We start from the raw sequence: 24,459 nt of genomic DNA on the forward strand, positions 1-24,459 counted from the left end.
GCGACGGGGAGGACGCTCGCGGGCCCCCAGGCTAACCCCCGCTGTAGCCTTAATCTCCTACCATGGGGGAAGAAGGCGGCGGCCGCAGCTGCGGGACCACTAGGGAGCTGCAGAAGCTGAAGCAGCAGGCTCTGGAGTACTACCGGGAGAACGACGTTCCACGCAGGCTGGAAGAGCTGCTCAACTCCACCTTCTACCTCCAGCCTGCCGACGTCTACGGGCACCTGGTAGGGACCTGGGACAGCACCCTCTCCCCTCCAGCCCCGCTCCCCCCGCGCGACGCTGCGGCAACGCCGGGCGCCTGCGCCGCAGAGTCGCGCACGCGCGCCGCTGCCGCGGGGGTTGGAAACCGTGGTCGTGCGGAGGGCCGATCCTGAAGGGGGGAAGCGGAGTGGCAACGTGGGAGCGAGGAAGTTCGAGAAAGTCGCGGACAGGAAGCAGCTCGAGGCGGATTTGTAGCTACGACGGCGGCTCGGGGCCCGTTAGGCTTCCTTGCTGCCTCTGGGCAGGCCTGCCCGGGCTGCCAGTTGTTCTTTGAAACACGGACCTTAACACCGCATAGCTCGGCTTACCAACCTTCAGCGGCCTTGGCATTCGCTACAGTTTGCCCTCGGCCAGCCCCGGGGCCTCATACCCAGCCCACTCCCATTGCTTCCAGGTTTCACTCAAATCGAGCCTCGCCCCTGCCTGGTGCCTGTCCCCACCTGACCAGCTCCTGCCTAGACGCGCAGCTCAGATGAAGGTCTGGAGCGCCGAGCCCGGGACTAATCGTCCTCCAGCGATTCTAGTTACTGTAGCATTTTCTCTGTGTGCGTTTTGAGCTCCCGTGGGGAGCGGGCGCCTTTTCATATCACCTTCCTAGTGTCTGTGCCTTAAGCAACGAGCGGTTGAAACAAAGGCAAGCGTTTTCTCATTTCCAGATCTCTAAGTACTGACCATCATCCGCCTTCTGGAAGGCAGTGTGGTTGGGACTGGTAGGAATTTACACCATGGTGAGGCAACCTGACAACACCAAGCACAGTATGTAAACGCTGTGAAGAAGCCCTGTGTGTTTACGGGGATCAAAAGCACATCTCGTGGAGACGGTTGACCCCGGGGGATGCTTCATGAATGTTTATTTTTCTATGTCATGGCCTAAACATCCAAATTGGGGATGGGATGAAGGGACGTATTTACTGAGTTCCTTGTGTTATGTGCTTTCTGTTATTTCACTTAATCCTTAGGACACCTGTGAAGTAAAAATTACGATTTCTGTTTTACGAATAAGAAACTGGCCCGGTGCACTTAAATGATTTGCCCAAGGGGCACAGGGAACAACAGTGGGAAATCAGGCCAGGTTCCTAGTACTTAACAGAGTGCATGGTACATAGTGGACACTTAAGAACTATTTGTAGAATGAATGAGTGAATGCGATTCCACTCTCTTTCTCCCATCCCCTGCTAGAGGCATTCTTGAAAGTTAACGGATCTAACCGCCTCATTTTACAAAGACACCAAACCCTTGTCTCACAGCTACTTAGAGCAACAGCTAAGACTAGAAACCTGGACTCTGGTCCCCTAGAGCAATGCTCTTCCCACTCTATCAGGCAGCCAGGACTCTGGTTTGTAAAGCTCTTTGAGAGTTTATATTCTGGTTAGGGACCAAAGCCACTGATATGTATATGGGATTATACATAAGGTGATGTATAGCTGTGTGCTAGACCAAGGGACAGATCACATGTTTATGAAAGGATTCAGGGATGGGAAAGATCCCTGTAGACTGTAGCATCTGGGAAAGCTTTGGCTTGGACTTTGAGGGGTGTTCAGAAATTTGGGTTGGCAAAAAAAGCAACCTCCTTTTCATTTTTTATCACTAGTTTTGGCCTTCCTTATTCTCACCTAGCCTCTCCCCATTTGAGTGCACCCTGCATAGGTCTGCCAGAGCAGTGTTCCAGATTCTAAATCTGACCATGTTTTTTTGCTTAGAAACCTCTTGTGGCTCTCCATTGCATTTTGAGTAAGGTCAAACACCGTCACATGTGTGAGTCATAGTTGCTCCGCTCTGCCTCTGGTAACACCCCAAGTCCCTCCACCTCTCCTCCATACAGGCCCATTTTCCCCTAAAGCCTGGGGTCTCTCGCTTCCCTCCCCTTTGCTTGTCCTAGTGCCTCTACCAGGCGTATGTGCACTGGAATTCTCCCCATTGTCCACCTGTTGAAATTCTGCACCTCCGCCAGTGTTCAGCTCAAATGCCACTTCTTCTATGCTTCTCTTACATATTAGAGGATTCAGATCCCATGGGCAATAGCAAGACTCTTTATTCCTTCATTATAAAACTCAGAAGTGAAAGAGGTTGGGACTGGGAATCAGGAAGATCTGGATTTGATGCTCAGCCCTGCCACTCAGTAGCTGTAATAGACTGTTATAGTGATGGTCCGCAAGGAACCACACCACCAGTGTGAATGGACTTCTGTAAGCCCCTTCTACACTGATCTGGAACCTGGCCTTGTGACTTGCTTTTATCCATAGCACATTGGCAAGCATGACACAGAGGCTTGGTGAAGTGCTGGTATATCGAGGTTTATCGTCTTGGGACACTCCTTCTTAGGATCTAGTCATCATGCTACTGCACGGGAGGGTATGTGGTTGCCCTGCTGGAGGGAGAGGGGTCCCGTAGAGAGAAACTCCAGCAGTTGTGAGACCTCTAGGGTATCCTGTGAGAAAGACAGATGCGCATCCAGCTTCCAGATGTTCCAACTGTCCTGGCTGAAACACTGAGCATATGAGTGAAACCATCTTGGGTACTTGGACCCCGTCAAGCCTCCAGATGGCTAAATCTAAATCGGAGACTCCAGGCAAGACCAGTCAAAGAATTACTTGCCTAGTTGAGCCCAACCTAGATTGCAGAGTCATGAGCCTGGTGTGCTTATTAAAGAGCCCAACACCAACTGGTGATAAAGAGGGTGAGGATGGGCCTGCACTTTTTCTTCCTTCTGTTAGCTCCTGAGTAGAAACACCATCTTGAATCTTTCTATTCAGGCTCCTTGAATGGGCTTCCTACCTCAGCTTCGTTCTCTTTCTTGGGTCACTTCCAAAGGGCTTCTGCTTTTCCACATCAATGAAACTGCTATTACTAAGGTTCCAGCAATCCTCTCTGAACACATAATTCTCTGCATGAACTGAGGGCCAGTGCGGTACAGCCACTGTATAATTCTTCGCCATTCAAATATCAGATGCCTTGCTGGGAGGAATAAAACTGGCCCACTTAAGGTTTTTTAAGTTTGAATGCATCAGTGTTCTAGAGACCAACTGAGTTCAGTATCTTGGACAGAAGGGTAGGGTTAGGGCCAGCTTAAGAGTGACACGGGGCCTTTAAATGAAGAAATGCATGTGAGTTTCTGCTGAGAGTTTAAAAGGCAATGAATCACCCCACGCACCAGAGACTCATCACACTGCATCCAAGTCTCAATGAGTGAGGGCAGGGCAGTTCCCGCAGAGCTGCTGGGTTAATCCTGGCGTGAGGAGGACACTCGGGAAGAGGTTTAGTAGAAACTACAGCGAATGTGAATGACCTTTTAAAGATAAATTAGATGTGACATTCTGATTTTTGTTTTTCTGTGTTGAAGGCAAACTGCTTTTCTAGACTTGCAAAGCCTCCCACCATATGCAAAGTGGTGGGAAAGAATGTACTGGATGGACTGGGGCTTCCTACCCTACAAGTGGAAATATTCTGCACCATTCAAAATTTTCCCAAGGTACGAGGCAGCTTAAAGGAGTTCTTCACTGTGTCCTGGCCCCACTGCATTTATTGTCTTCACTGTAGAAAATGAATATTTTGAAAGAGAGTGTTTGTGAAATAGACACACACACAATTTGTAGGTAGACATGTACATAAAGCATGAACCATACAATCAACCATGATGGCTTTATTACATGTAAGTGTAATATGGTACAGACATGACATGCTAACTTGAAGATGATCCATGAAGGGAAAAGAAAATGGGGCAAAAATCGTTTGAAAACCCTGACATTATTAATGTGATGGGTTCCATAAATCTATATGTTTACAGATCAATATATTTATATCTAGACATATAGGTTTTTAGATATATAGACTGAATTACATAAAGAAAAATGCATCTTCATAATGTTAATAATTCATTTCAATTGCTACACATTTATTGTTAGAAATAATTGTTACAATCTCTGGGAGGGAAATAATTGTGAGTTTGTATCCTTTTAGCTACTTATTGGAGAGATAGTGATAAAAATGAACTTCATTGTAAGGTGTTTCTAAGGGGATTTTAACAAGGTAATAATTTTAAATGTTCCTTGAAGTTGGGTTCCACAGTGTTTCAACAGCTATAAAAATACCTCAAGGAAAATTATATATTCTCATTTTCCTTTTCAAATTGGTGATAAAATACCGTGCACACTAAAAGCCAGATACATTTGCTTTCCCATTTTCTGCGAGAGGTAGAGAAAGTGTAGCACACATTTATGTTATTTTCAGAACATATGTTCTGTGGTGATGGCAACTCCCTTCGAAGTCCGCGAGAACGTGCTGCCCGAGCTGGCTGAAGCGGAGGAAGAAGAAAGACTCAATGCCGTCAACACGGCTGTGCAGTGGGTGAACGAGACCCTCACCCAGGAGCTTCGGGGCATCGCCCCCTCCAGCCAGGCTGAGGTGGATCAGGTGCTCAGGTAAATCTTCCACTTGGGAATGTGTATGTCCAGTACAAGTAGATATCCGTTCTCTTTCCATTTCACCTGCCAGTGAAACAGGTCTGGCATATGGATGGATACAGTTGGTTAGTCAGTTAAGCAGCAAAGGCTAAAGCAGCAAAATTTAGCATACAACGTTGTTTTTCTTCTGAAAACCATTATCAAAATATTTCCGTGTAAGGACTTTCAACCTCCTTTTTGTGCATAGAACTTTCTTTGAATTCAGTAGAAAGTTTCTCAGGATTCAAGTTAAGAATAGAGATGATGTTCCTTCCCTCTCTCCAGCTCCTCATAGGCCCCAGGTTGAGCACCCCTTATCCTTTTATGTAGTCACAGTGAGTGCTCAGTGCTGATTTTCTGTGCTCCAGACACAACCAGGTCTTCCATGTCTTGCCCAGAAGTTGAGTGTAAAATGTGAAAACCAAGGAACTGTTCAGTGGGGCGCTGTATTATTCAGTGCCTGGCTAGGCAGAGATCAGCATTCCGTTTCCTCTTGTGCGAGTTCGGTGCCACAACCCTCTTGGCCAAATGAAGGTCAGCTGGGTTCTCTTTCTCTTAAGCTTCCTCACTGGCTGAATTGTGCATAACATCGTATTTTAGTTTGCTTCAGAGCTGGAGCCTGACCTTTGTAAAAACTTTTTTTGAATAGTCTTGGCTTCTGAATGCTGTTGCACTTATTCCTCTGTGTGTGTGTGTGTGTGTGTGTGTGTGTGTGTGTGTGTGTGTGTGTGTCTTTTCTGCTCTGATCCTATCCTTAGTTTCTCCCCCAGGGTCTCAGTCAGACTTTCTGTTCTATACACTCCCTTTTCCCTGGAGCTTTCCTTCCCCAAACCTCCCGCCCGGATTGCTTCTTCTCTAGGCCTAGTACGGAGATGCTGTGAGTTGCCCCTTTCTTGTTCTCCTGTTGCCTGGATCCCATAGCTTCCTCTTTCTTAACTTGGTGGATTACATCCTTTAAAAGTAAGAATGAGAAAGGAATGTAAAGTTGTTGAGTTCTTACATGTGTGCAAATGTCAGCACTATGCTCTCATGGTCGACAGTGAGCTGAGCATAGAATTCTCATTTGAAATCAATTTCTCTCAGTATTTTACCATCACTGCCCCACATTGGTCTGGATTGCTCCAAAGTCCAATGCAAATCAGATTCCCTTGCTGGCCCCACACCCCACCCCCATGGAACCTTTTAGCCTCTTTTTATTCTGACTGACTGAAATTTTTATGTAGATGTACCAAAGTGAGAGTTCCTGACTTTTAATTAACTATTCAGTTTAAGCCCCAACCTCCAAAAAAAGAAAAAAAAAGGAAATCCTTCACCTAGCACTATATATTTCATTGTCTGAAACAAGACCAAAATTACGAGCGACAGTCCTAAATATGCCACTTTACAGCCATATTTTCTTGCCGTTAAGGACTTTCTTTGAAAATAAAGTGCAAGAAGATAAGGAGAGAAGAGAATTGGAAAGGAGCCTAGAAGACTCAACAGAGCCCACACCCTCACCTTTCATAGCGCCACCCCCACCTCCTCCTCCTCCACCTCCCACCAAAAGAAAAGGACAAAAGCAAGGTTGGTGGCTTCTCATCTTGCAGAACCTTTAGTAACAAACATGTGGGGGGAAAAGGCTGAAGCTCGGACTGCCTTGTTGAGCTAGAGTCTCTCTGCAACAGACCTAGGTTGGGCTCCCACCAGGGACCATCTGTCTTCCACGCCACTTCCTTGCTTAAAGCTTGTGTGTCAGGCTGTCAGGGTTTTGCCTCATCCCACCCTCCATTTTTTTTATTTGAAAATTTTATTTATTTTTAGAGAGAGAGGAAGAGAGGAGGAGAAACATCAGTTTTCAGGAGAAAAGTCAATTGGTTGCCTCTTGCATGCCTCTAACAGGGGACCTGACGTGCAACCCAGGCATGTGCCCCGACAGGGAATTGAACCGGCAAACTTTCCATTTGCAGGATGACGCCCAACCCACTGAGCACCCCCAGTCAGTGCCCACGCTCCATTTTCTTCTCCAAAAAAATGATTTCTTACCCAGAAGTGAGCACTTACTAAATAAGCAAAGTGTACCGAGTGGTGGCAATGCCAGAGACAGGGAAGGGGGAGGGGAGGGTGGCCTGGGGGACCTTTCACTGACCCTCAAAATTTCCACTAGTTCATCAAGAAGCCACTCCATATTTTAAAGATAACCAATATTTTCTCAGTCCTATGTAACATATTAATAAAAAATTTATTTGGAAAACTTTGCTACTTTAAAGCAAAGAATTGAAGTTATTTATCATGGCCCTTTGCTCCATACTTTCCAACCAATTGCTAACCTCAGTCCCTCCAGTGTGTGAACTCTGGAGCTACGAGTATTGTAGCCATGTTTTGTGTGTCTGTCCAACTAGAACACACTCCTTGAGGGCATGAATCATGCCTTGTGCAATTTAGCACCGCCAGTGCCTAGCATGATGCCAGGTGCCAACGAAATACCCACTGAATGTGAGTCCCATTGAAGAAGGAAGCAGCAGAACCCAAAAGGGACCAAAAGAGGCTGTGGAGACAAAGTCTCTTATTTCATAGATTTAGATGCTGAGGCCTCGGATGGGGAGGAGAGTTGCCTAAGACAAAAGAATTACGTTAGAAAAACCTGTTGGGAGGGTGGGGACAGCCACCACTGAATTATATGCAGAGGCCACCAATGCGTATTCATTTGGGTGCTGGTTTGGAGTGATACAATTTGGAACACAAGAGTAGGGAAGAAGTCAGAGGGGACAATAATATGCTAAATGCTGCTGTGTGCTGGGTACTTCTGTCTTTTCCCGCTTGGCTCAGGCCAACAGCTCAGGGGAAGAGAAGGACAAGAGAGACCCTAGAGATTGATGATGGACTCTGGTACCTGATCGGACTGGGGGGCTGAGAACATACGTGAGTGAAGGATGAGAAAGGATTCTGACTGGATGGTTGGATCTGGAAGGCATTTCTAAAAAACAAACAAGGCATTGGTTGGGGGCTGGTGAGAAAGATAACTAGTTAGATGTATCCCTGGGGAGATGTTCAGCATCAAGTATGTGAGAACTATGGTGGAACAGAGAAAACCAAAGGATTTGGAATTCAAATCCTGTCCCAATCCTCTCTTTGGTCACTTTCCGATAGATCCTGGGCAAATCTTCTAACGTCTCTAAGCCCTAGGTTAGTTATATGTGAATGTGGAAGAATAATATCTGCCCATGTGATTGAATGAGTTAATGTTGGGTGTTCTAAAATTTTCTGAGGCAAAATCTGTGTCAAAGGATTGTTTGAGCATTAGGGAGTGGTAAGTGAAATCAAACAGAAAACCTGCTGAGAGTTGAGGTGTAAAATATGTTCTTCCCAACCTCGATGTTCAGCCTTTATGCTGGGCCTTCATATCTGTAAGTAAAGTATTAAAAATTACTATTTTCCTAAGAGTCAAACTTCGTAGAAAGGAACCTGTTATCGATTTTTTCTCCTCCAGGTATGAAGGATTCTTTAACAGAGAAACCTATTCTACCTCCCGAACCTGCTGAACCTGTCCTCTGTGGCAGCATGGCCATCGGGGCTGTGTCCCTAGCTGCTGCTAAAACCAGTGCCACACTGAGCGATAACCCTCTGTACGTCCACATCGCATTCCTGAAGCACCAGCAGGTTCGTACCTGTTCTATTCCATCACAGGGACCCATGAGTATCTCAGTGTGAGTGAGCCACATTATTCCTTTCCTCTTGCTTTCCCCGTTTCAGGAACAGCCACCAAAGCTGACTGTACCTCTGCTGATGGTGTCTCTGGTCAGCTGTGGGAGGTCATCGCCTGGGAAGCTGAATTTAATGAAAGAAGTGATTTGTATACCCCATCCTGGATTAACAGCTAGACAAGTACCTGACATGATCTCAAACTGCTTTTTTCGAAAAAAAATATATACTCCATCATCCGTGAGGTTTTAGTGCAGTTCCACAAGGCCTATGACATCGAGAGAGAGGGAATTAGATATTTTAGGAAATCGGAAATGGTAGGAAAGCAAGACCTCAAAGAAAAGGGAATGCATTTAGGCCACCTTAGATCTCTGGTCCATTTCAGCGCTGACTCATGCTGGTGACTCACAGACAAGCCACTTGTGAGTGACTCTGTAGGGCCTGATACTGCTGGAGGGTTGTTACTGGGGGAGCCGAGATAACTTTGAGATAATTTCATTTTCTGGTCCATGCGCTACAGCGGGAGCAAGGAAGCTGGTACTTCCCCAGCAGCACATTCTGTTAAGTGAGAACTGCAGGGCCTGCGATGGCAGACTGCAGGTCATCTGGCACGTGAGAGAGATTTAGTGCCTGTTTATGGAATACGGAACGAAGGAACCCTAAACTGAATTTTTATTACTTAGTGATGTGCTAGCGTCTCTATTGTCCTTCCTGTCCTGAATGAGTCATTATACTTCTTTAACTGTTCAATGGGAATTAGGGAGAACTCAATGTGCACATTCAGTAGAGGGTGTTTTCAGAGAAAGTACAGGAAGCTCCATCCCCTCTTGTAATACACTGAGTGATACAGTGAAAATCATGATTTTTAAATCTCAAGATGATTTGTAATCAAGAATTCTTTTTTAAAGAAAATAACCACTACCTCCCAGTTTACCAACTGTAGAAGACTAGGATTTATATCTGGCTCACCATCTGTCGGGTCAAGTTCAGATCCTGGCACCAAGATCTTTTCTGTAACGAAGACCCGCTGTGCTGTGTGTGCGCCAGAGCACTGGGCGCGCCATTCTTTACATCTTCCTACACAGATGCCACCATCATCACAATACACTTTTCTACTATTCGAGTGACAGTGGGTTTATACCAATTCAAACGCTATCATGCAGAATCCCTTTGTGACCTGTGACATCTACTGCAAGAAAGAGAAGAGAATGAAATTAACTTGATCCAACCAACCGAACAATGGAGAGGATACCGAGAAGAGCCTCTCAGTCCCATCGGACCAAATGAAAACTGAGGGCTGAAGATTAGCATTTAATCTTCCGATTTTGTAAAGCTTGCCATGGACCCTACAAATATTCTGAGTTAGAAATAGCCATGTGTGGGGTAAATTTTTATACAATAGTCCCGCTCTATATCGCGGTTCACCTATTGCGCATTCACTGTATCGCGGGATTTTAAAAAATATTATATTTAATTATTTATCGCGGATTTTTCGCTATATTGCGGGATTTTGCGGTACTGTATACGCATGTTGTTAAAGTTATGCAGGTTTAAGAATGTAGAATAAATGTAAGGTTGCTACTTCGCGGGGGTGTCTAGAATATAATACCCATGATAAGTGAGGGAATACTGTATTTAAAACTTCTAGACTATAGTTGTGGAAGATCATGTTTATTTTACCTACAGGGTGTGGAGATGCTTATGGAAATTCAGAAACAAATTAACAAAACACTTGAAATGGTAAGTAAGGAGAATGGATGGTATCTGATGGCTGATGCTTATATAACTTCTAGTACCCAAATTATAGTTGGTTATGGAATTAAGTCAATAGTGTTATTGATGTGGAAAATGTGTTAATTTGCTTTGGGTTTCCCATATGCACCAAGCTTATACATTCCTTCATTGGCTGTGGATCCAGCTTATAATGGTACTTAACAATCTCATTTTGATTTCCAAGGCAGCTGGCTCTAGGAGTCACCCGATATCCCAAAGTATTCTAGCTGAGGCAGTGCACAATGATGTAGCAGGGCTGAGGCCAGGAGAGGAACCCAGTCCTTACCTCTGATGCTTTAAATATATATATATAAACTTAGAGACAATACAGTTTCCCAAATACGCCTCCACTCAGTTTCCTCCATTGTTAAAGTGATGCATTACCATAGTATGTTTGTCAAAACCAAGAAAACAAAATGTTTGATTATACAAGTAGCTCATGAATGTTCTTGTGAAAATTCAAATGCTGGTAAAGCTAGTAACCCCTGCCACCAGCTCCCTACCCCCTACTAACTACCATTCTTAGTCCATTTTCTAGAGGTGAACACCTTAAAATTTTAGTGTGTGGCTTTCCAGACTTCTTTTTTTTTTTTTTATACACACAGATAGATACACACAAATATGCAAGAGGGGGAACAACAACAACAAAAAAAAAACCCACAGGATTATCTTCTGGAGGGTGAGCCCTTTGTAATACAGGCTTCCTCTGCTAGGTTAGTGTTCTAGGAACCCATCTGGCTCAGTGTGCCAGCTGGTGGTGTTGTGAGAGGCTGCATTCAACATCAGTGAATTTTTTTTGATAACGCGTTTGCCCATTTCATGATGGGTGATTTACAAGTGCACCTGCCCACAATACGCTGAGTGTTCAGCAGTTATGGACCAAAAATGGCATGACCCTTGTGCCCCACCCTCGCTATTCACCCAATCTCCCCCCGAGCAACATGTTTTGTTTCCACAAATGAAAAGAAGTCCTCAAAGGGAAACGTTTTGTTGATGTGAAAGAGGTGAAATAAAAATGACAGAAGCACTAAAAGGCATCAAAATCGATGAGTACAAAAACTGTTTTGAGCAGTAAAAAGGAAGTCTCAATCGGTGTATTGCATCAAATGGAGAGTACTTTGAAGGTGACTGAGTTTAAACATGTAAGAATACATAATTTTTTGTAAATAAATTCCAAGGGCTTTGGGGGGATCCCCTGTCATATATAGTGTTTTTGTGTTTAAAATGATACATAAATTTGGCACAAATCACTACAAATTGCTTTCTGGGCCCTTTTTATTGAGGTTTCATCATTTACTGACACCTAGGAATTCTTAGTACTATATAATAAAGGCTTCAGTCCTTTCTATATGTTATCCATATTTTCCTCTATCATGTAGCCTAACTCTTAACTGTATTTTATGTAGTAATAGGGAATTTTTTCTTTGTAACTTTTGAAAGAGTAGAATATATTCATCTGTTCTTGTAAGGCAGTGATTCTCAACGGGGGGTGATTTTGCCAGAGGGACATTTGACAATGCCTGGAGACAGCTTGGGTTGTCCCAGCCTGCAGGGAGGGCTCTACTGGCAGACAGTGCGCTAGGCAAGCCCCTCAGCAAAGGATCACCAGCCCGAAGGACCAGCAGTGACAAGGCTGGAAACGCTGCTGAAGGCTTTCGCTTTGGCTCTCAGGCTTCTAAGGCCACGCTCCCTCTGCTCTGGGCCACAGACACTTCTCTTTACCCAGACTTCAGCACTTCCACATGCACACCAAGCATCAGCTTCTTCAGGGTCCCCTTCCCCGACTCTTGTACACTGATGTCGCCTTGCTCTGCACTCCCCCATCACACCCCGTCTCCCCTGCTTGTAACCCGCATCTCACCATGGCCGCCTCACCAGAGCGCAGGTCCCTGAGGCGGTGCCCATGTCTACCTTGTTCACCATGGCATCCCTCCTGCCTGGCACATACAGGTACCAGGGGGTGAAAAGCTTACCCGACCCCATAGTGGAAAGAGCAGGATAACTGTATTTGCACATAGTACTTGAATTCGAACCATGTTGATTCTTGGCAAACTTGACCCAGCTTATAGAGCCAGTAAGTGCTGGCCATAAAAGTGCCTCCCTATCAATACCCGCAAATCGTGGGAACATCTCTTTGGGAAATATCTTTGCTTTTCACCTTAAGTGACTTTACACACACTGGATTCACCAGATGTAATGACCTTTGGCTGTTTCCAAAAGTCAGATCTACCCTGCTGGTGAAATCGTTTGTACCTGAGAATATTCAGAACGATGTGTTGAGCCTCTGAAAGCAAATCCCAGTGTTCTTATCCTTTAAGGGCAAGGAGGGGACTTTGTATGAGTGAATAATACTTTACTTATGTGAGTAGAAATGCATGAACATGTATATACAGATCCCATATATATGATTGGAGGCAGAAGGTAAGGATGAACTAACAGGAACAGGTGCCTGAATTTGAGAGAGTTTAGGGTTTAAAAAAGTAGGGAGTGGCTGGCATGATCCGTGTGTGTGTGCGTGCATGCGTGTGCATGTGTGTGTTTCATAATGTGATTGGCTAGGCTCCAGAGCAGGGGTGCAGGCCAGAGGGCCTGAGCTTTGCATGCTGCTCACAGACATGTTAGAAAATTCCAAGTGCTGTCTCTGTCTTCTGTCCCACAGCCACTTCCTCCAAAAGCAGAGCTGAAGAAAGGGCCTAACGGAGGCAAAAGAGGTCAAGTATGTGTCTTTGTTTACCGCACTTCATGTGACGCAGTTCACTTCTATATTCCCGCCCCCTTGACTCTCCTGCAGTCATTTTGCTCCAGGACGAGGGCGAATGCAAGTGGAGGTTCTGCTCCAAGAGCACGAAACCAGGCAGCTTGGGAGGTGGAACAGCGTTCTGCCCCCACCTTCCTGCCAGCAGGCTGCCGGGCCATCTCTGGCCAACTGAAATCTCTCAGGCTTGGAGAAGCCTTTATGAGTAATAAGATTATATGTGAAACCCTACGGGGAAAGTGTTGAGGAAGCTGAATGTCTCTGCTAACTAGATGAAAGGCAGATAGGATGTTTTAGATTTTAATTTTATTCTGCCAAAGAGAGAAAGAGAAGGCACAAAAAGACAGCCCCTCCTTACATCTGGCCCCAAAGGCACAGAGGCACCATTTCCAATGAACCATTGCCAGACCTCAGATTTTGTCAGGAGTCAGACACACAGTTCTTGTGACAATTGGCCATGCTGGCTGCAGGAGCCTTGGGAGACCAGCTGAACTTGATCAGTGGGTCATTTTGGTGATCGTGGGTGCTCTGAACACAAAAATTTCCCAACTCTCCCTTTGTTGAATGGAGGTTCCTTTCATTGACAGTATAAATGTTGGATGGTTCTTATAATTAGTGCTATCTCCAGTAAAAAGGGGATATTTATATCTAGGTTCTGGCACACACACACACATGCACACACACACACAGGTACCCTTAAGACGTCAGAATTACTGATGTTGCTTCAACTTAATTATAACTGCATAGTGGCAATTTATGACAAAGACACATCAAAGCTGACCTTGCAAGAGAAGCATATGGCTGCCTTTCCCTGGGGTCATTTGAGGCCTCAAATCTTCTTCCACTGAAATCCATCCTTGGTGCTGCATCCTTTTAGCTGAAGGCTTCGATACCTTCCCAAATAAAAACTTCCTGCAGGAGGATTGCATTTTAAAGTTTTAACAGTTATATTCTGCTAAAGGAAAATGGAACATGGGAAAGAGAAGGTTTGGAGAAAGAGGACCGAGTGAGGGACAGGCAGGACAAGCATTTCCAGGGCCGCTTGGTGATTCACCAGCCTGCTGGTGGTGGCTCAGGTTAGCCCGCATACAGAGGCCGAGCCAATAGAGAGGGAACACCAGCACCCTGAAGACAGAAAAGTGTGTTCTCTAGGCCAAACTTGAAAACCTTGTCAAGTAAAATAAAGTAGGAAAATTACTCCCAGGTACTGCAGGGCAATCAGACGCCAAAGGTCACGCAGAGATGAGTAGGACGTAGATGGCAGGACTCCCCAAGAATCAGACAGAGGAACACATCTTTGGAGAGTCATGTCTGGTCTTAAAATGCACCTGACACCGAGAACCCCCAGACAGCAACGTGTTGTATTTACGCCCATTGTTTTCCTTTGATCTGGCAGCAGCTAATCACTAGCAAGATGTCCCATCTTGGCTGTTTGACCATCGCTTATGACACCATAGAGCAGCCCCTGCTCCTACTACAAGGAATCTGTGCGAACCTGGGGCTAGAAATGGGAACAAATCTGCATCTGGCCATCAACTGTGCTGCACAGGAGCTGATGGACTATGTGAGTTTCTACTCCAGGACATTGGCTTTTTGTTCAAGTCCCATTATTTTTAACTTAGAACTCAAAGGAAGAGTGTATCTGTATATTTTCCAAACAGATCCTATTTTTTGTTTACTTTTTTGGAGGGGTCCAAATATAAATGGAGTTGAGAAAGCCAAGTCAGTTAATGACTAGAGAATAATATAACCATATACATAATTTTAGAAATTAACAGGAAACATCATAAGTATATATAGAAACTCTGTAATAAAAATGATGAATGGGTTGCTTATGTTGCATTCATGAGAGCTACTGAAAAGTAATTTCACAGACTGGGATGTTCTGCTGAGTAGCATCATTCAGTCGGTAAATGATGAATTTGTCAAGCATGAAAAGTGGATCAGTTGTAACTGTGACTTGATAAGCCCTTCTTGGAGTTGGTGCTGTGATTCACTTTTTAAATATAAAATATTTCCAAGTTATTGAAGTCTGTGGAGCATGTATCCAATTAAGCCCGGCACAGTGTCACCCACAGCCTAGATGGGTTAGGACAGAGCTCTGGTGATGAAGCTTCACCTAGAGACCATACCGCATGGAGAAACTTGTTTTAAAAAGAAAGAGAATGCAAAACAGGTTTTATTTTAAAATTCTGTAGCCCTCACTACCTTGGGGTATTGCACCAGCAATTCAGCTTTAACCATGGGAAACCGTGACATTAGGGGCGCTGTTACAAGTTGTCTTATACACAAGCACACACTTCCCATTTTCAAATGCACAGATGCTGAATCTGAATTTTATAAAATGCCCAGCACATGGATATGCATTTATGGCGACTTGGGTGTCAGGGCACATACATGAACCAACCAATGAATGGATAAATAAGTGGAACAACTAATTGGGTTCTCTCTCTCTCCCTTATAAAAAAATTCAGGGGATATGCCCAAATAGAATTTCACTTTGATTTATCTAACCGCAAAGGAAAATTTGAGCCGTGTATAGGAAGGACCCCTCCATTTCAGCTAATTTCTAAAAGTTCTTTTACTTTTCTAAAGAAACCAGGCAAATAAAGGAATGTTTAATGTAATTTCGTATTCTTCACATAATGATTGGTTCCTGGGCATACCATTAAGGAAAATAATGGAGTGTTTTCATCAGCAACATATACCAAGAACTATGAATATACTGACTGCTAGTGCTAACTATAATGGGTATTTATGGCTTATATTCAGTAAAATATATTAGCTTCATATCAGATAATTCTTACAATAATGTTAGTTCAAAGTCATTAGCATTTCCTTACTGACAAGATAGGATTTTAAAGCCTTGAAGTATAGAAACTAAAAGTTTCTGATGCTATTTAATGTGAAAACTGTATGAAATCTTTTCAACTACGTACTTACTTCTTAAGAACCTGCTTAATTCCAATAGAATCCATTCAATTAGCAACAGCAGCAGGAAGTCATTGGCGAACCAAACAGAGGTTCTGTTACCTTCCAGTTCCCGCAGAGCACCTGAGCATCCCAGGAGCCATCTCTGAACACAGATAGGGAAGGAAAAGGTGCTGTCTTTTGCAGAGATGTCACTAGATCCTTTAGCCCTGCTTACTTCTGTACTCAGTGACTCGGGGGCTTGCCAGACTTTACATAAATGGGGGTCACACTAGAATTCTTACAAGACAAGATTGTCACTACTAGAACTCGCATGCTACCTGAGGGGTGCCTTCCCATAAATCACTTTACCTTTTATATTGGCTGTTAGCATCTCAAAAGCCTAGCCCTGCTTTCGAATTGTGGAATATTCACAGAAGAAACAAGCTATTTCTTCATTGTGAGTTGAAAGATGGTGGGTTCCAGCACATAGGCAGGTTTGCATTGCTATTGTTCCTTTTATGAAGTTCTGTTATTGCCCATCTACCTAAGCAGCCAGGTATCTGGCCCCACGTCAGAAACCAAAGGCAGAAATTATTCCCCTCCTACTCTGTACTCAGTTTTTTGTGGAGAGCGCTTCACCTGAAGTCAGTGGGAAGAACTCTATGGAGCATCACAGGGAATGGGGACTGGATTTCCCCAGGTTAATATGTAGCCGATGCTAAAAGTAGAATGCATAGATTTCTCATGTGAACGGGGCCTGAAAACAATCTGTTTACAAGCTTTTAAAGGAAATGAATGAAAATCAATTTGAATCACATTTTTAACATTGAGGAAGTCATCATCTACCCTCTGATATCTCCCTTACACTTACCAGAGTAAAGGAAAGTATGAAGTGGTGATGGGAACGTACAAAAACGCCGCAGAGATGGTTGACTTGTATGTGGACCTGATCAACAAATTCCCTTCAATTATCGCCTTAATTGATCCTTTCAGGAAAGAGGTAACAGGATTCACCTTGACGTTAATGATAAAACACAGAATAAAACCCCATTCCCTTGGATCTGTCATTGGAAATGTGTTGTCATTTGGGCTGGGGCTCGGTTGCTTTATTTCGGCATTTGAGAAAAGGCACTTAACCAAGCAAATGAATAGCAGAAACACAATCACCTCGGAACGTGCCTGTCCACAGAATGAAACGAGCTATCCCCAAGCACTTCAGGGGTCCCTATGTTTACAAGCAACGTAACTGGTGGAGGCTAAGCCGCTGTGCTAGCAAGTGCTTCAACAGGTTAATCACATATTATTTTCAAGTGCTCACGGAAACCGGACTTCAACAGGCTAAATGTTTTTTAACCTAAACCCAGTTACCGTGTACGCAGAAAAGTAACAAAGCCCTATTTTTAAGAGGTTTGAGATATTGAGGTTTTTAAAATCTGTTCAGAGTAATGCCTCTGACAAGGGTTGTTTATGTGCCACAAAAGACCATCTCTCTTCCTGTCCCACTTAAATGGCGAAACTTAGAAGTCTTGATTTTATGAATTTGAGAACCTTTAGATATACTGAAGAGACACCTGCACTGAGGTAATGACTTAAATCTGTGGGACAGGAAGAGTGTTGGATCTGGTTGGGAGCCCCAGGGTCTCAGTCCCATCTTTCCTCTCACTGCCTCGGCTCTGTCCCGGGGACACTGTTGAGCTCAGTTCTTTAATCTTGCCGGCCCTGTCTTCTAACGCTTGTCCTGAGGCTCCGACCACAGCTCCTTTTAGTGTATAAGATGCACCTATATGACCTGTTCTAACGGGATTGGCTGAAATCCGGTACCATGGCTGGGAGGACTTTGAATGTTATTTTTCTTAAGTAGTAAGCATTTCATTTCATATCGGCACCTCACCAATAAAAAATAAGGGTGTTGAGAATGAGGGCCTCGAGCCCTTGTAGGCTTATTTCTTTTAGTTGTCTGTTCAGCAGAAATAACAGTAAAGTCTTCTAACCAGCCAGTCTTTAGCAGCGTTAATGGATAATACAATGGAAAGCCTGTCTGATGAATTTCAGAATCCATGTGGAGAATAGCATCTCATGTGTACAAACATTTTCTTCACTAGATCTTTAACCTGAAGTGTAATCACTTTAAGTTTTGGTCCCAAGAAGCTCATTAATTTGTGTGGCTGTGGCATAGGCATCATTCAGCTGCAGATGCAAAAGAAAAATATTCAGTTACCTCAGAAAGGCGTACAACTTTGATTACGTGCTATATGATTCCTGTTGTTTTGTGATGTTATAATGATCAATTCTTAAATATTTACCCAGGACTCGGAACAGTGGGACGGCCTCTATAATGCTCTTGGTTCCAGGTGTTACATAATTGCAGGCAGTGCCTCCAAAAGCATCTCTAAACTTCTGGAGGATGGAAACATCAGCATCCCCAAGGCCAGTGGGCTGATCATAAATCACACAAATCAAACAACAATGTCGGACTTGGTGGAACTAACCAATCTCCTTGACAGTGAGTAAAAGGAGAGATCTGAAAGACTCATAATGCACCTAGGTTATACAAGCCCCAAATATGCAGTACCTCGGGTAATAAAAAGCACAGAATAAACCTTGAAAGAAAAAAAGAAATCCCACCACCCAGGTGCTGGGAAACAAAGTGCAGCTTACTTGCTCATCGTACAACATGCCAACATCAGCCCCAGTCCAGGAGGTCAGCTCCTTTCCTGAGGGCTGCCACAAAGGTGTGGGTAAGGCCACCGACCTGTGAGTTTCACATGACACGGCAGTGATCCCACCGGGCCACACTGGCTCTTTAATTCCTCAAAAGTTTCAAACTCGTTACCACCTTGAGGTCTTTCAACATGCTATTCCTTCAGCTTAGCATTCTTTGCCGTGCACTGCTTACCTGGCTAACTACTCCTGATCCTTTAGGTCTTCTTGCCTTAAATGAAGCCTCTCCAGATATACAGGGTGGGACAAAAGTAGGTTTACAGTTGTGAATACATGAAACAAGAGTTTGTTCTTGTATTATTTAGCTATTAATAATTCTATTATTTTCCACACAAACAACTGTAAGCCTACTGCGGTCCCTGCCCCACCCCCACCCTGAGCCCCGCCAAGACACGCCTTCCCTAACTTCCTCCACCCCTAACTGGTTTCTCTAAACCTTTCTCTTCCCCTAGCAGCGTATGTTTTCTCTTTGCAGTCCTGGCCACACTTACTTGCCCAATTATTTAATGCCTGGTATCTCCCACTAGACTGGAAACTTCCATGAGTTCACAGGAATCTCGTTCACTTATGCACAGTGTCTGAAACATAAATATCAGGAGCCAGACAGGCTAGTCTCAGACCCGGAGCCGACTCAGGGCGGGACTGGCAGCCAGGGCCTGGGCTGGTACCAGAGGATGCCATGAAGGCCTGCGGTCCCTAGGCCTGCAGACTGGCCTAGTCTGGGGCCCGCCACTCAGCAGTCATTGTGGCCCCCTCTTCAGGTTGCTGCTGTAGCCCCTGCCTCTCAAATACACACACTGTCACCATAGGAAGAGCACTGGCTCACACTGCGTGCACTGGTAAATCACAAGGGGGTCTGAGATCCTCAAATGATTAAATACTATCATTGCTGCGCTCCTAATAGGTAAAAGTTGAATGCCAGGTTCCTTTGGATAAAATCCTACACAATGAACTGTGAAGTCCATCATTCAGGCATATCAACTCGCCATGCAGTGCCCCTGCACTTACCTTGTGCTGACTCAAAGATGCATTTTTCTACAGTGAACGTGGAAGAAATTGAATCATATCTTACAGCTGTGGTCTTAAAAATGTATCAATCTAACTTGAGCATTTCCCCCTTGGAGTGGTAATAACAGTGAATCTTACAATTTATAGTATCTTGAACTTGATGAAATGTGGCATTTAGTACTGAGCATCTAAGCTACTGGGAAGGCATAAACAGATAAAACCAGGGTAATAAAAAGTGCAAATGCTAAGGTTAGAATTCTTAGGTGGTCAAATAATTGACTCCTCACAGGAAAGTTTTAAATCTCTGGAAATTTTTAAATTTTGATCTCAGAGACTCACCTATATGCTACTCATTTCCATACCATGGAAGGCTGAAAAGAATTCCTCTGCTTGTAGGTGAGAAGCGCATAGCCATCTTTGGAAGCACTGAAGGAGAATCTTCTGACGACAGCCTCGTTGATTTGGTAAGTGCAGAGGGCTGGTCAATTGCAGAATTGCCAAAACACTGCTTTTATCACGAACTGGTATTTCAGGGAAATGCAGTCTTTGGCAGAGAAAAGTTATGTAACCTTTTATGAAACAGACTTGCTTCCTCCCAGACAGCTCCCTTTTGCGAAGAGCTAATCTTTAAACTTTTAAAAAGAAGAAAAATGGAAGTCCTGGGGAAAAGGATGAGCACCTGTAAATGACTGGGGGGTGCACTTGCAACCTCACCTCCTAAAATGAAGGGAGAAAGGCCAAAATGTTCTTAAGATAAAATCAGCACGCCTACATTGCTGGGAAAGCGTCTGATGTAGACTCACATGATCTCTTTACAATCTGACACCCTCAGCTTTAAGGAGGCCACTTTACCTATGTAAAGATAAAAAACTAAATTATAAGAGAAACACCAGAACAGCACACAGGGACTAGCGTCCTTTTGGCAAAATGTGACTCTTCCATTGATAATACATTGCTTTCCTCCTTTAAGGCTGTTGGACTGGGTGTCCGGTTTATCAAGTTGGGAGGTCTTTCTCGTGGCGAACGGGTGACGAAGTACAACCGTGTTTTCACTATAGAGGAAGAACTTGTCCAGAACGGAACACTGGGTATGTGCCGCTTTCTTGCTTAGCCATGAATAAGAGAACAAAGATGGGAAGAGAGAGAATAGAAGTCCCTCAGCGGGAGGGCAGAGGACTCTAAAGACTAAATAAGTGCTGACAAACTAGGATGGCATTTGCCACAATGTATATTGTTTCCTTAATGGATTATCTATTTACCTGAATGTTTAAAAACTCTTGCTGTTCTTCTTGATAAACAGGCTGCGTGATGCTTTTCAATAGGATTAATTGATTGGAATCTCCAAGCCTACCTTTTGTGATGGTCCAAATTATAGCTAAGGTTTCTCTGTACAGCCCATGTAAGTTAAAGGCAGATTTTTCCTGATGGTTCTTGGCAACAACTCATTTCACTTAAGACAAATAGGCAGCATGTTCGTTTTCATGTACTTAGGGAAGGCTTTGGTCTCAAGGGAAATGAACCAATCACTTGTGACCTCAAACCTCTGTAAATTTGCATGGGTCGTCGAATCACCTTGTGTACTGGCTAACTGGAGAGAAACACCCCAAATACACAATTTTACTTTTTCTGTTACTGACTGGGATGGCCAAAAGTGGGTATGCAGCACAGAGACATTAAAAGAAACCAACAGTTAATGTTTTTATAATTCCAAAACTATTTTGTATTTTAAGATAGAATGATTTGATATACTGAAAAACAGTATGTTTTTTAAGTAGTGCTCTCATAATTAAAGCATGAAATTTCTTGGATGCTATCAATGAAATCTATTAAATGAGATAGATGTACTACAGATGTATTGTGGCATACACCAACAAAAGCAAGGAAGCGGTCCCTACTTCAGACTCAAGACATGCACCAAAGAGGAGAAAAACCAAGACACCAATAGAAATTGTGATTATAAAATTTGTCATGTTTAATATATGTAATGCCCTTGAAGCACACCCCAAGAGTCACAGAAAATAAAGATATAATTGAGAGATTATCTCTCAGTCACGTCACGGTCGTCCACAGTGACTTTGTGTTGTTTGGTGTGACCCAAGGCTTGCTTTTTCAAACAGGTGAAATTATATTCTTCCTACACATCGCCCGATTATTTTTCATGCCACACTGCCTTGTGGGAAGCCTCAGGTTCCCTAAGTGACATACCACACCTCCGGCCAGACTCGCCACAAGGGAAGCAGCTGCTTCAGGGCATCAAAGGGGACTCCAGTGACGAGAGCCCAGCCCTGACCGGGACAGCGCGGAGCCCTGAGCATTCCGGGATGGCTTAACGGAGGAATAACAATTTCTCTGACATTGGCTGTGGTCAATAAATGTGAAAGGGACCAAAAACTGGAAAAACAAACCTCTCCTCTGAGAGATTGAGTAGGAAATCTTGGCAAAAGCTCAGCTAATAAAACACTGTCACTGCCTACAGGGACCTCCCTGACTGGAATAGCCTACCATCATTCACCTGGGCAGAGTTAGTTGGCGATGGTTTATACTCGTGTAGAGTACTGGCCTTCCCTCTAATTCACCTTCTTCCTCTTGGCCTTTTCTGCTAAGCCACTGCCCACCACATGCTCCAGAAGCTTGTATGGGGGGGTATAATGCAAACTGAAAAAAATAAGTACAGCCGTCCCTCTCTATATCGTGGTTCACTTATCGTGGCCTCGCTGTATTGTGGGATTTTTAAAAATATTATATTTATTTATCGTGGATTTTTCGCTCTATCGTGGGATTTTGCGGTACCGTATACGTATGTTGTTAAAGTTACATAGGTTTAAGAGTGTAGAATATGTTTAAGAACATAAGTAGTGTTTATAAAAGTGTGGAAAAGGTTAATAAGGGAGTGGGAAAGGTTAATAAGAGACTGGGAACGGTTTATAAGTGTGTGGGAAGGGTTTATAAAGCCTTAAAATATATATAAATACTAAAATAAATGTAAGATTCCTACTTCATGCATTTTCACCTGTCGCGGGGGTGGGGGTGGGGGGTGGGGTTGGTCTAGAACGTAATACCTGTGATAAGTGAGGGAATACTGCATTGCGCATTTGATGTACAACCAAAACAAGCCCGGTTTTAAATGGTTCTAGAATCCTTTCTGATGGTGATATGACACTTCCGGACAGGTCTGAGGATGACCCCCTTTAGGTCAAATTGTTGTTGTTGCTTTGCATAGGTTTCAATGAAGAGCTCACTTTCCCCCGCTTGAACGAGGACGGTGAGAAGGCTCCCAACGCTGAGGCTGAGGCTGCAGCTGCCGTGGCCGGTGAGCTGCCTGAGCCCCCAGAGCCCGTCTTCCCCACGGAAGTTGTCGAGAAATCAGCCCAAAGATGAGCATCTCCCGGACAGGGCTGTGCGCGCCCCAGCTTACAGCCGCATCGTGTTATTAGCCTGGCAGGTCGGAAGCGTGTCTTCTTCTTACTGGTTTTGCTCTAAAACGTCACTAATTTGTGTGCGCTTTTTCTTTCACCATTTGGTAAAATACATATATCAGTGTTTCCGCCTGAAATTTTACCTGTGGACTCTGTCTTACAGCCATCAATTTCTGCTGTCCACTGGGGCCCGGGGGGGGAGAGATTACCTAGTAAAAGAGTCCAGTGCTTTTGTTGCTAACTCCACACTCAGTTCAAACACCTCTGAAGACAAAAATCGTTTACACTAGGAGCTCTGTGCCAGAAATCAGGTGTCCATCTGTGTTTTCCTTACACACCTGAGCTACAAAACACACACACAGTTTTGTAGCCGGCCTCATGCAGAAGTACGAGAGCTTCACTCATTCATGCCCGCCCTTAATGCCCTTTGCCCCGACTCCCTCCTCTGCCTCACTTTTAGTTTTTCTTCTATTATTTGTATCTTTGTGGGTCTCCTTCCACCCTTTTTGGAACAAGAATGAGAGTAAGGGCATGAATACATACGTGGAGGGATAAATATCCTTAAGGGAATTAAATGCTCAGTTACTTCTGTCACAGCACTTCACAGGTGATGGAAGACAACGCAGCTATAGGCTGACTGAGCTGCCCCTCCGGTGAGCCAGACTGAGGCTACAGCCAGGGAGTAGCAGAAATAAACTTAGTCACATACCCAGAGGTAAAATAATGCCCAGCTGCTTTGTATGGCTCAGATTCTCTGTTAAAACGTCATCACTTGCTTTCCCCCAAAATTCACGATATACTGACCTGTGGGCTGTGGGAGAATTGGCTAAGTTTAGATTTTTGATCTATTCTCTACGTTTTTACTAAGCACACTGAGGACCTCTTCTTTTGAAGGGTACTAACAAGGAAATTTAATGGTCTTATGGCAGAGCCAAGGTCTTACCCGCGAAGCAATGACTTAAAATTGGTCCAGGGGCAGATCCTCTCAAGAGCCCAGGGCAGGAGAACCGGCTGGTCTCACTCCCAGCTGAGAGAACAGTGTTCAGTTTGTGGTTGCTACTGTCTCTCCTGAGGCTTAGAGTATCTGGAAGGAAAATTCATTTTAAAGGCAGCAAGGGCAGCCTGGGTGTTCACATGGCCTTTGCACATGTACATGTATGCATACATGCGTGCAACATGACACATGGGTGATCATGAGCGTACACCATGGAACTGACACAAATTATAAGTGAATGAAACCAGAGGGAAAAAATAAGCAACTAAGTAAATAGCTAAATTAAATTAACCAGAGGTAATTTATGACCTCAACCAGATCAGCATGTTAATTTCAACACAGAGCAGAGTCTATTTACCTTGAACTCACAAGGGGACAGGGGTTACCAGTGGGTAGGTAGCACTTTAAATTTTTTAAAGTGATAAAAGCACTGTTTCTGTTTTCGCTCTCTGTCTGCATTTGTTATGTAATATATGATAGAAAACATATATGTTGTAT

General features: G+C 44.1%; 1 protein-coding gene across 1 annotated transcript; it reads left to right on the forward strand.

Moving 5' to 3' along the window:
* On the forward strand, nt 1-23,093 carry ENO4 (enolase 4). Its single transcript, XM_090279564.1, has 14 exons — nt 1-227; nt 3,605-3,733; nt 4,492-4,682; nt 6,112-6,266; nt 8,170-8,339; nt 8,433-8,564; nt 10,068-10,121; nt 12,814-12,870; nt 14,309-14,473; nt 16,697-16,822; nt 18,130-18,325; nt 19,948-20,015; nt 20,522-20,639; nt 22,772-23,093. Exons 1-14 carry the CDS (start codon nt 63-65, stop codon nt 22,927-22,929), a joined length of 1,884 nt encoding a protein of 627 aa, XP_090135690.1. The 5' UTR covers nt 1-62; the 3' UTR covers nt 22,930-23,093.
* Nucleotides 23,094-24,459: the final 1,366 nt, after the last annotated feature.

This window comes from Furipterus horrens, unplaced genomic scaffold, assembly GCF_987537825.1.
Source record: "Furipterus horrens unplaced genomic scaffold, mFurHor1.1.pri manual_scaffold_5, whole genome shotgun sequence".
NCBI lineage: Eukaryota > Metazoa > Chordata > Mammalia > Chiroptera > Furipteridae > Furipterus > Furipterus horrens.

Bases quoted from the DNA above. Each gene is read 5' to 3' on its own strand.
- ENO4 (XM_090279564.1), top strand. From the start codon at position 63: ATGGGGGAAGAAGGCGGCGGCCGCAGCTGCGGGACCACTAGGGAGCTG. The intron at 8,565-10,067 runs GTACCTGACATG...TTTTACCTACAG, and splicing joins CTGGATTAACAGCTAGACAA to GGTGTGGAGATGCTTATGGA. The intron at 20,640-22,771 runs GTATGTGCCGCT...TGCTTTGCATAG, and splicing joins TGTCCAGAACGGAACACTGG to GTTTCAATGAAGAGCTCACT.